Source organism: Ctenopharyngodon idella, chromosome 21 (assembly GCF_019924925.1).
Source record: "Ctenopharyngodon idella isolate HZGC_01 chromosome 21, HZGC01, whole genome shotgun sequence".
Lineage (NCBI taxonomy): Eukaryota > Metazoa > Chordata > Actinopteri > Cypriniformes > Xenocyprididae > Ctenopharyngodon > Ctenopharyngodon idella.
Window position 1 is genome coordinate 209,142 of NC_067240.1, and position 12,392 is coordinate 221,533.

The window sequence follows — 12,392 nt, forward strand, 5'->3', positions numbered from 1 at the left end:
GGAAGCAGCCCACTGTGTGTGAGGGTGATGGCCGGAAGTGACGGAACACGTGTACTGTACTGTCCGTGATGTCAGAGTTCAGCGCGAAGGAGAGTGACGCGAGTGCGTGATGACGTCGTGCGGCGAAGCGGAGATGATAAATGAGATGACAGACAGAAGGAGGGAGAGACAGATGTGAGAGAACTGGGATAAATCATCTGATTGATCGCGGTGAAATCGTCTGATCGCTGCAGGAGGAGGATGCTGATGATCCGGCGCGTCTCTGATGGATGAGCGCTGAGATATTGTTGGTGTTCAGCATCACTGTGCGTCTGCATCTGCACGCGATGTGTTGATCATCTGCTCGGATCATATTCGTCTAATTCTTCACCATGAACCGCGGCGTTAAGCATCAGCGCGCGAGCGGAGCGACTCGATTCACGGCGGACTGAATCACATTCGAGAGAATCGCGAGCATATCAGCAGAAAACAGAGAGAGGATCTGTGAGCCAGCAAAATGGGGTATGTTACCATGATTCTACTGTGTTTTACTACAGCTGCTGCTGCTTTGTGCATGGAAGCTCATTTCTGCCACATAAGAAAACAATCATGCTTTGGTAAATCATAATTATGACATACTAAGTCATATTGTTGAGATGAAAAGTCGAAATTATGACAAGTCAGAAATGGAAATGATAGATAATAGAAATGATTTCGACTTTCTCATAATTTCGACTTTCATATCATAATTATGGCTTCCCATGTCATAATTATTATTTAGTTCGTCATAATTATGATTTACCACAGCGTGATTGTGTTTTCTTATGTGGCAGAAATGGGTTTAGGTACTTTGACAAATAAACTGTTGTCATATTTACTCTCAGATCGTTCACAGAATAATACCGCGGTGTTACCGTGTCAGTTGTGTACCGTGACACAGTCGTGTGGATCCTCGAGTCTTGAAGGAGTTTGTGATTTGAGCGTCTAGTTAGTAGTAGTCATTGACTATCATAATTGCAACTTTTATGTCATAATTATGACATAAAAAGTTGAAATTTACCATTGTAATTGACATACAGAGTCGAAATTGACTGTTATAATTATGACATAAAAAGTCGAAATTGACCGTCATAATTATGACATAAAAAGTAGAAATTTACCATCATAATTATGACATAAAAAGTCGAAATTGACGTCATAATTATGACATAAAATTCGAAATTTACCATCATAATTGACATACAGAGTCGAAATTGACTGTCATAATTATGACATAAAAAGTCGAAATTGACTGTCATAATTATGACATAAAAAGTCGAAATTGACAGTCATAATTATGACATAAAAAGTCGAAATTGACCGTCATAATTATGACATAAAAAGTCGAAATTGACTGTTATAATTATGAAATTGACTGTCATAATTATGACATAATTTTAAAGTTACCATCATAATTGATATAGAGTTGAAATTGACTGTCATAATTTACTTAAGTCAAAAATGACTTTGTTATAGTTGACAAAAAGTTGAAAATGACTTCATAATTATGACATCATAACTTGAAATTCACTTCATCATAATTATGACATAAAAAGCTGAAATTATGATATAAAAAGGCTAACTGTCATCATAATTATGACTTGTATCAGTATTTTGACTTTCATATATGACTTAGTCTGTCAATTTTAAACTATGATTTAGAAAAGCATAATGTTTCCAGTAATGTGGTGGAGATGTTCCTCCACACTTCTGAGCTCAGTGTTTCATGATCAGTGAAGATGTTCATGAGATCAGTCATACGCAGCGTGTCGGTGTTATGTTGGGCTGTTTTCCCTCCACTTTCCCGGCCGGAGCGAGGCAGTGTTCCAGGAGCAGGGCCAAAAATAGCAGCGGTATCTGAAGTGTGCTTCTCTCGAGCAGCCGAACGCATGCCGATTGGCTCGGGCCCAGATGATGTCATCACTCCGCGTGATGATGTCACGGGGAAGTTTATCGGAGGTGTGATCGGCTCTGGACTCAGTGTGGAACCCGTTTGAGCCCAATTCAATAATCAATAACTTTCGCATGTTCACGGTTCTCTGGGTCATGTGACATGCAGGTAAAGAAGGTTCGTTTATAAGATTTCTGTTAAATGCATTGTATGTAAATATAAATGAAAACTGAAGTGTTGATTGTGGAAATGATCACTGCTGTTATGATCAGACGCACTGATATTAATATCAGAATGAACAAATGTCATCTGATGAATCAGTTCACAGATAATAGAGCTCATCGCTCCTTATTCACAGGAAATGTTTTACATGAATGAAAGAAAACGTGCTTCCACAGCAGTTGTGCTGGTAATGACATGTTTAGATGTTTGTGCCGGCGTGTGATTGGTTGGATGGTGACTGCACTGTGAGCAGATGGACCGGCTCACCCTTGGCCTGTGTGTGTGTGTGTGTGTGTTCATTAACACAATGTGTGTGTGTGTGTGTGTTAGAACTGCTGATGTCAAAGCCTCATCAGCCAGTTTGACTTTTATCTGTGTGTGTGTGTGTGTGAGAGAGAGACAGAGACTCACACACACGCGTGTTTGAACAATGCCTCAGTGTGTTGTAGTCAAATTCAGTGACAGCCGTGTGTGATAAGAGCTGATTTCCTCCAGACCAAACACACACACACACACACACACACACACACACACACACGTCTCACAGGGAGCATCAGTTCAGCTGTTCAGTCCGTTATGAACTGAATCACGTTCACACTCGCCACGCTTTATTACTGTTTCCCCATCATCACACAGATCATTTAGAGTAAACGCTGCAATATTCCATAAAAAAACAAGGATTGTCCATTTCAGTTCACGGTGACTTTAATTAAGCATGTAATTAATGTACAGAAGATCTGATCCAGATAGAGATGTGTTAATGTGATTAATTACAGGATAAATGAGTGTGTGCTGTTAAATAAGAGCTGTGAGGCTCCGGAGACTCGATCCGTCTGACCCACATTCACACTCCTTTCCTTTCTTGTCCTCCAGCTCTGGAGCGTTTAATCTGGTTCTGCAGCGAGTTCACTGAACAGAACGTGATCGGCTGTGATTAACTGTATGCGGTCGCTGGAATGAAGCAGATAAGATGTTCTGTTACGCGGAGGAACAGGGAAGCTCGCTTTGCATGCTGGGATTTCCATGTGTCCGCTCGTGCCGATGATCTGCCAGACGGCACCGGCCAGATAAACTGATAACAAACGCGCGGCTCTTATCTAGACACAGATTAACTCTAGTCCTGGACTAAAGCGATGTGTTAATAGTCATTCTCACAGAAAATCCTTCATAATCCAGGACGAGTCCTAATCTGACTGTGTGGATCGGGTCTGTCAGCTGATGTGAGGGAGGATTGTGGGTAACGGGGGCTGTGGTTTCCCAGCATGCACTTGATGAATGTGTGTGTGTGTGTTTCCTGCAGAGAGCAGCCGATCTTCAGCACCAGAGCGCACGTCTTCCAGATCGACCCCAACACCAAGAAGAACTGGGTTCCCACCAGCAAACACGCCGTCACCGTCTCGTACTTCTACGACAGCACCCGCAACGTCTACCGCATCATCAGCCTCGACGGGTCAAAGGTCAGGCCGCTTGATCAGCCGAAGTACTTAAAGTCCTGCTGAGATATTAAGTTATAAATAACGTTCTTGTTGTGAACAGGCCTTTAAATTGGAGCAGAAAATCTTAAATTCATAAAGTCATGCAGTTCAAAAACTCTGTTCTTCCTCAGTCTTGATTTCCAGCACAAATATCTAAACATTCTTAACCCTCTACTGCACACATGTTGACGGCACATGAAAAAAAAGTATTCCACATCATTTTTTGGTTCATTTGGGAACATTTTATTGATAAAAAAAATTTTTTTTACCCCCCCCCCAAAAAATATTTTTTGTTGCCTCAGGGCAATGTTGTGCAACAGTGGTACAGAATCATAGAGAAAATTATCATCAAAATCAATTTTTTTTTTTTTTTTTAAATGTCAAGAAATCATTAAGTAAAAAGGGAAAAACACTTGAAAGACATTAATATATTGAATTTGATACATGCGTAGGTCTGTATCATGTAGTGTGTCATGCCATATAATGTACTTCATGTAATGAGATTTCACTCCGTACGAAACTTCAAAAAGCACTTCTTCTCTGCTGTCAAATAGAGGTGTATGTTACAGTTTTTGCACATCACTTTGGGTGTTCCTGCACACCCAGGAGCCCTGCATCTTCCCTTCTTATAACACATTATGGCCAATGTGAGGTATTGTCCAAAACATCCAAAAGTACCCCTTATCGCACACCGTTGCCCTGAGGCAACGAAAAGAAAAACTGAATTTCTGAACATGCAAAATAAAAAAAACTTCATAAAACCTGACAAAAGGCTTCTCTACACCTTCATACACACACATATTTTTTATGTACAGTTCATGTCATTTTAAATAAGATTACTAAAGCAAATCATCTTGTCTTCTTCTCACACCATGTGCTCCTGTGACCATGTGTCAGAACAGGACGTCCCGCCTTTAAATGGTGCTTGATAGTGACTCCCACACCTTACTGGACTGTTCTTTGGTACTTTCTCGAACTTTCTAATTGGTTGTAATCATTTAAAGAAAAATTTACTAAACACAGGGCTTAAGAAAACTTTCCATTGCCTGAGGGCAACGGTGTGCTGTAGAGGTTAAATCAAGATACATTTACTGAAGAAGCAAAATGACTGAAGATATTTAATGAAAAATGCATCATTTTTTGAGTTTGTGCTTAAAACAAGAACAGATATCTGCCAATGTAGTCAGAAAAATAATCATTTTGCCTTTGAATTAAGTTTTTTTTTTTTTTTTTTTGACCCATTGATGAATATTTCTTCATGTCTCCTTCAGTTTATTCCTTAAACTTTCTTTACTTTTGCCTCATTCACACTGTCAGTCCAAATCTGATTTTTGTGCATATCTGATTGGAATCCGATCGTATTTAGCGAGTGTGAACGGCAAAAAAAAAAAATCACGATTTGTGCAAATCTGCCTCATTCATATATGTTTGGAAATCCTATTCATCTCATTTCTGGAAATCAGTTTTTAGACCGCTCTTTTGCATGGTTTGTCACTTTCTCATGCCGCATAAAACGTAAACGTCAGACGTTGTTATAGGGAAATGTGCTGAAAGTCGCTGCAGAAACAAGGTTGTGTTGTTGAGCAGAAAATTACAATATAATGGACACGTGTTGAATTCTGAGACCGGCGGAGACCACAGCATGAAATAAAGCCTCAGTCCAGCACAGCGACTGCACATCATCATGATGTAAATTAGGGTTGCAGCGTGTGACCACACTGGTAATACCACTATCTCCGAGGGGTGTTCACCTCACTTTTAATTCACTAATTTGAAAGTGAAAGTAAAATGTGCACGTCTGCACAGGCATTCATAACGGTGTGGAGCAGAGCAAGTGTTTTCAGTTGATGAACTAAAAAACGCACCGTTATGAATGCCTGTGCGGACGTGCGCATTTTACTTTCACTTTCAAATAAGCGCCAATTCGGGGGCAGTTGGTTGAATGGTGGGTTCATTATTATTATTAATGAAAACGCAGCAACTAGAAAAGCACAACTAACCCTTTGCAGGTTCGCTGTTAGCACTGGGTTTAAATCTAAAATATTGCCAAATAGACGCTTTTACATTTCACTTTGAAACCAAATCTTCCGCCATCGTCTCGTCAGTCAGCTCCTCTCTCTCCTGATAAATGAAATCTGACTCCTGCTGCGACTCGCGCTGAATTGAGCAGATGCGTTCAGTTTTTAATTGTAGTGTCTGTTCTCTAACTGAACTAAAATGTTTTATTACTGTAAAAAATCTAAATGACGGTGGGGGCGGTGCCGCGGCGGGCAAGTGACGTAACTGATGTTGTGGCTGAACACCGTCAACACCGACTATCGCAGCAAGCCTAATGTAAATAAGACAACATCGGTATTGCAGACCCCTACATCTTGTTGCTGTTTGTTGTTTTTGGCGTACGCCTACCAACGCAACGTCACTGCCATAGAAACCAATGCAGATATTCCGGAAAATGAAAGCTCATCACGAGACACACAAATCAGATCTGAACATTTGTGATGCACAGTGTGTAGATCTGGATCCAATCAGATACACAAATAATCAGTTTTGGACTGACAGATCATAACCTAACCTTCATCAGACCTGCTGGAGCCCTTTCCAGAGCGCTGATGTATGTAAACATGATGTTCTGTGTTCTGCAGGCCATCATCAACAGCACCATCACCCCCAACATGACCTTCACCAAGACCTCGCACAAGTTCGGGCAGTGGGCCGACAGTCGGGCCAACACCGTCTACGGCCTCGGCTTCTCCTCCGAGGCTCATCTCAGCAAAGTCAGAGCTGCTTCTCACTCATCATGAAAATAATGATTTCAATCAATTCTCATATAGATTCTTAAATCCCAAGATTGATCTTTTATATGTTGTTTTCAGCTGATGCGCGAACAACTTCACTAAACATTATTTGTAGCTCCTGCCATCAAATATTTACAATAATCTTTGATACTTTTGATATAAAACAAAATCTCAGTGTTCAAATTCTTTGTTTAATTACTAAATTCAGTCAATAAGTGTGTTTTTGTGGCTCTTTAATGTGTGCTGACAGATCGCTGCAGCGCATCAGTTGAACCGAAACATGAATGAACAGCAGAAGGAATGTTGAAAGATACAGAACAACTTACTGAAATGAATCATGTCTCGTGTAATCCATCAAAGAGTGAAAAACAGCAGAATATCGAATCAAATTGGCTCAAGATCAGAAGTGAATTGAATCGTGAAGCGTGTGTCCAGCTCTATTATTTTCTGACGTGTCTGTGTTGTTTTCCTTCTGTCTGTAGTTTGCTGAAAAGTTCGCAGAGTTCAAAGAAGCCGCGCGGTTGGCGAAAGAGAAATCTCAGGAGAAGATGGAGTTGACCAGCTCGCCCTCACAGGTATAAACCGCACCAAACCACCATGAACCTGCAGTCGGTGTGTTTGTACTTCTGCTGTACTTGTCAAACTATTTACTTCCTCAATCACATTGTCTCTCAAGCGCAAACCGGTCTCGTGCTTTCCACGCTTAAAGGTAAGGATCAAACGCACATTTAGAACATCCTTAAAACCTCCAAACCCAACCTGTGAGACCCACAATCCAGTTAAACCATCCTACAGGATCCAGCAGCTGAACCAATCCATCCCAGACTTCCCTTCAATCCCAACATGAGTCCTTCCTGACACTCTAACATCCCCTGCTGGACGATAACTGTGATTAATACTCACTTTATTGTCATGAGATGTTGTCATTTCTCTCATGATGTCGTTTAATTCTCTAAAACAAACAGATCCGGAGCGCTTCGAAGGTAAGACTGAAGCAGACGATCCTGATATTATCAAATCAGCTGAACTTTATTCATTGGTGAATGTCGGTTTTGTGTTGTAGAATATGTAGTGTGAGTTTTCATCATGTCAGTCCTTTATATCATAATGATCCCTTCCTACTAGAACAGAGATTCATCCTGCCAAGAAGCAACATGTTTTTCCAGAAATGGTTCATATTTGTGGATGTGTAAAGATTGATTCAGATGAATTCAGTTCTCATCAAAACAATGCAAAACAATCAAGCACACTTACAAATCATGATGTGTTTGTACTGAATTTAATTCTGATTTGCACTGCGTCTGAACAGCAGGATGAATGAGATTATTTTACTTTGGGCGAAACATGCATTAATGGTTCTTCAGCTACATGGTTATTAATATTAATAAGTTTAATTTATTTATTTTCCAAAGCTGAAAGTGCTTCACAATCAACAACATAAATACATCAAAAACAGGACAAATACAGTATAGAGTATAACGATTTTTTGTTTTGTTTTGTTTAGAACAGAGATCACAATTTTCCCATCATTCTGAACACACAACTAAACAAAATAATTTTCTAGAGGTTCTGACAAAATGTTAATTGCTGCAATCTATTTAAAAATGTTTAATTCATTTGAATTACTATTATTTTTTAATTGTTTTGAGTGAATGATTCAATGACTCACTCATAAAGACTTGTTTCATTACTGGTTGAATCAGTGTTTTTAAACGAATCTCTTGAATGAATGATTCAATGACAGATACATACACTTGTCGCCACCTACTGGTGTAACGATATAATCTTTATTTGAAGGTCAAGTTGCTTTCAACAGGTGATTTGCTCTATTTTGATCACTACTGTAGACATCAGTGTTTATATCTGAACTATAAACTTTTATCTTGTACTTCTGTGGTAATTTAAATTATTGTAAGACAGAAATAATGATACTGTGTGTTTGAAAAGACTGTGAAGCTGTTTCATATCTATACATGACAACGGCTCTCTCTGGATCAGAACACAGATCTGAATGTTCGCTGTGATCGGACTTGTCAAAGGTTAGAGTCAAATCGCTGTCATTTGTGAATCGAGATTGCGATCTTTTAACAATTAATCGTGCAGCTTTATATACAGTATATATATTTAATCTGAAGATTTCATTCATCTCTGCTGATTCAAGTCGTTTTGTGTACACTTTCCAAACCATGATTTTTCTGATCACGTTTGAGTTTGATCTGAATGTGTCAGAATCGGGTGTGTTTGTGATTTGTTGATTTGTTGTGACAGGAATCAGCGACGGGCGATCTTCAGTCTCCCGTGACTCCAGAGAGCATCAACGGAACGGACGAGAGAGTGACGCCCGACGCCGCATTCAACACCGAGAGCCGTGCGGAGCTCAACGCCGTGCCGTTCCCGCACAGGTGAGCCGATCCCCACGCTCTTCTGCTTTAAATGAAAGCGGCCGCCGTCTGCGTGTCGATTAATGTGTTCATCCATATTTCATGCTCCGCCGACCTCCCCGGACAACATTACATTAAAACACTGTGTTAGACAGACATTAAATATGGATGAAAAGGCACTTAAATCATTGCCCATGAGAAGCACTTACAGCCGATCGGCGTCTCTGACAGTCACAATAACAGAAGCTTTACTGGGAGTATTTGACGCTTGTTATTGTGAAGTTCACATCAGTGTTTCATTTGATGTTAAACGTAAACTAGTTGTTTGGAGCTTCATCAGCGTGTGTGTGTGTATATATTCATCAGTGTAGATCTGAACTTATGATATGTGATCCTGCTCCGGGGACCCTGACAGTTAACAGGTTAAAACTCCAGTGTGCTTTAACAGATGCTCTGTAATTCTGCTGATCTCTGTTGTCTTCCTGCAGCTCCACGTCCATCACCAAACACTGGGAGGCCGAGCTGGCGGCTCTGAAGGGAAACAACGCTAAACTGACGGCCGCGCTACTCGAGTCCACCGCTAACGTCAAGCAGTGGAAGCAGCAGCTGGCGGCGTATCAGGACGAGGCCGAGAGGCTCCACAAACGGGTCAGAGATGCACCACACCTCACACAGCTTTAGGAGATTTCAAAATGTAAATATTATGAGGCTAAATGAATGAAGACTTTCAGATGGTGCACCAATAAATGAGCCTCACCGACTCTTTTGGGAAAAAACACTGTTTAGTTTCTCTGTGACGTCATGGTGGCTTTATTGTCATTGTGCCGGGTTTAAGTTCAGAGACAATGAGTTTAGCATCTGACCAGAAGTGCAAATGGAAGCATTTTTATAAACTTATGTGTTGAAGCAGATTCTGTGTGTGTGTGTGTGTGTGTGTGTGTGTGTGTGTGTCTCAGGTGACGGAGCTGGAGTGTGTCAGCGGACAGACGGCCGGCATCAAAACACAGAAGACGGAGCTGAACCAGACCATCGAGGAGCTGGAGGCCGAGCTGAAGGCCAAGGAGGAGGTCAGACGGTCACTCAAACACACATCAGCTGACTTACACACAAACCTCGTGGTGCTGAGTCCATTTCTGCCCCACAGGAACTGGAGAAGCTGAAGGAAGAAGTCGAGAATGCCAACCTGCTGCAAACGCAGAAAGATTCGCTCGCCCAGAAACTACAGGTGAGTAACGCAGAGCGGCTCTTCGTTCAGTCCTGCTGAGAAGATGCTTCTCACTGTGTTTCCTTCCCTCAGGAGACGCAGGTGAGGAACGCGCAGCTGGAGACGCGTCTGTCGGATGTGGAGGAGCGTCTGGAGAGCAGCCGGCAGGAGGGCGAGAGCTTCCGGAAGAGTCTGCGCTCGCTGCTGGAGCTGCTGGACGGGAAGATCTTCGAGCTGACCGAACTGAGAGACAGTCTGGCCAGACTCCTCGAGGACGGCAGCAGCTAGAGCCGCTCTCCAGTCACATGATCATCTCGTACTGCACACGCATGTCCACGCAAACACACACCAGTTCCTCTGACACGTGCCTGAAGTTTGCAGACACACACACACACACACACACTCGCGGCTCGACTGGGCTGTGAAATTGCCTTCACTAATCTCAGATTTCACACGCAAACACTGCAAATCTCATCCGTGGCGCATTTTATACTCCTGTTTCTGATCCACGATGCAAAGACTGCGTTACCGACGACGGAGTTAGTGATTTCGTCCGAGAAAACCTTGTACTTTTTGACTCTGACGGTGTTTTGCTCGCGTAGGTTTTCTATAGAAACTCCAGGAACTGATGATGTCTGGATGAACTGCGTTCAGAAACACTCTTCCACTCTTGAACTTCCACAATCTGAGCAATACAAGAGAGAAACACGATCAGGTATTTTCTGTCTCACACACACTCTGAACCGTCTTTCCTTTCCAAATCTTTTTAAATATAAACATGACAGATTTTTGGTGCACTCGTGTGACGCGCCGTTCTTTGGGATTGAGGTGAAATTACGCATTTTGTTCTTTATGAAGAGCAGAGGTTTACTTCCTACTGTATGATTTCTGATTATTTATTGTAAAAAAAAAAATATATATATATATATATATCTATATATTCTAATCACAGTGGCTGCATTACGTAGATATTTCAAGTACAAACATGTTTGTTTTCATTTTTTCCCCCTTTGTTTTTATTACTTGCAATGTGGAAATATGGTTGTTTTGTAAATGTGGGGATAAACTGGCAATATTTTTGAACTATTTAAAAGGGAAACCGTGTCAAAAGGGAATCAAAACATGACTTGGTTTTGCAGAGAGAGTGTTTTTCTTTGCCAAATCTCTTCTCTTGTACAGAGGAAGTTGCCTTTGGTACTGAGACGCATCAACGGTAGCGAACTATGGGAAACTATTGCCAAAAACCAGTGACTGTGTGTGACGACGATCCGCTCGCGTGTGTTTGAAGAACTTCAAGGGCTTGTTGCGCTAGTTTCTGACACACTGGACGGCTTTATTATGTTTAATTCATGAGCCCATGTGACACTGTGAGGCTCCGATACCTTTGAATAATGATATTGATTAAACCACACACTTCAACACAGTTGTAATTATGAGTTTATAGTAAAATTAAAGTGGAAAAATCGTCAACAGTGTTGTTTTTCTCTTTGTGAAAGGCTGAACCCAGAACAGACGTTTGTAGTGAAAGTGTCATATCTCTGTGGAAGCTCGTTTCTGCCACCAAATAATAAAAAAGCTCATTGTGACTTTATTCTTACAATTGTGACGTTTTTTTTTTTTTTTTTTTTTTATCAAACAATTAACTTTCTCGCAATTTCAACTTATCTTAAAATTTTAACTTTTTTCTCACAATTGTGACTTTCTATCAAACAATTTTAACATTTTTCTTGAAATTGCGACTTTTTATCAATTTTAACATTTTAACATTTTTCAATTGTGACATTTCATCTTGCAATTTCAACTTTCTTGCAATTGCAACTTTTTTCTCACAATTGCAACTTTTTATCAAACATTTTAACTTTTTTCCCTCAATTGTGACTTTTTATCCATTTTAACTTTCTTGCAATTGCGACTTTTTATCAAATAATTTAACTTTTTTGTCACAATTGCGTGAAATAAACGTGCAATTATGAGTTAAAAAGTCCGAATTATAAACTCAAAATTGCAAGAAAAAAAGTTTTGAAAAAAATTGTGAGATTTAAAAAGTTGCAAAAGTCCTAATTATGAGATATTACTTTTTTATCTCATTGGCAGGAACAAGCTTCCATATATTTCACGTCCCAATGGCAAGAAAAATAAGAAACTATATGGATTGTTTTGTGACACTATTTTCATGACGTTCAGCACATTTCCTCCTCGACTCGTTACTGTGGTCTGAATCTCACTGTAGCTTCATCTTCAGAAATAGGCTGCAATATATTTAGTTCTTTTTAATTTTTCTTTGGTTTGGGGACCTGACGTGTTTGAGATTCACGCTCTCGAGTCTCACGTCTGTTTGTGTTCAAATGTGGCACTTTTCCTCTGGTCCTCACATGAATCAGTCATGTGACTTCAGAAGGAATACAG

The 12,392-nt window shown here is 40.5% G+C and overlaps 1 protein-coding gene across 2 annotated transcripts; it reads left to right on the forward strand.

Annotated features, from left to right (window-relative positions):
- The first annotated feature begins 101 nt into the window (after window positions 1–101).
- On the forward strand, window positions 102–11,456 carry LOC127504048 (homer protein homolog 1). Of its 2 annotated transcripts, XM_051878374.1 has the most exons (11): window positions 102–501; window positions 3,432–3,588; window positions 6,249–6,380; window positions 6,884–6,976; window positions 7,078–7,086; window positions 7,367–7,384; window positions 8,670–8,803; window positions 9,271–9,430; window positions 9,739–9,849; window positions 9,927–10,007; window positions 10,080–11,456. In XM_051878374.1, exons 1-11 carry the CDS (start codon window positions 497–499, stop codon window positions 10,272–10,274), a joined length of 1,095 nt encoding a protein of 364 aa, XP_051734334.1. In that variant the 5' UTR covers window positions 102–496; the 3' UTR covers window positions 10,275–11,456. The 2 variants fall into 2 exon arrangements, with proteins under 2 accessions (XP_051734334.1, XP_051734333.1); XM_051878373.1 differs by lacking the exons at window positions 7,078–7,086; window positions 7,367–7,384 and having other exon boundaries at window positions 106–501.
- Window positions 11,457–12,392: the final 936 nt, after the last annotated feature.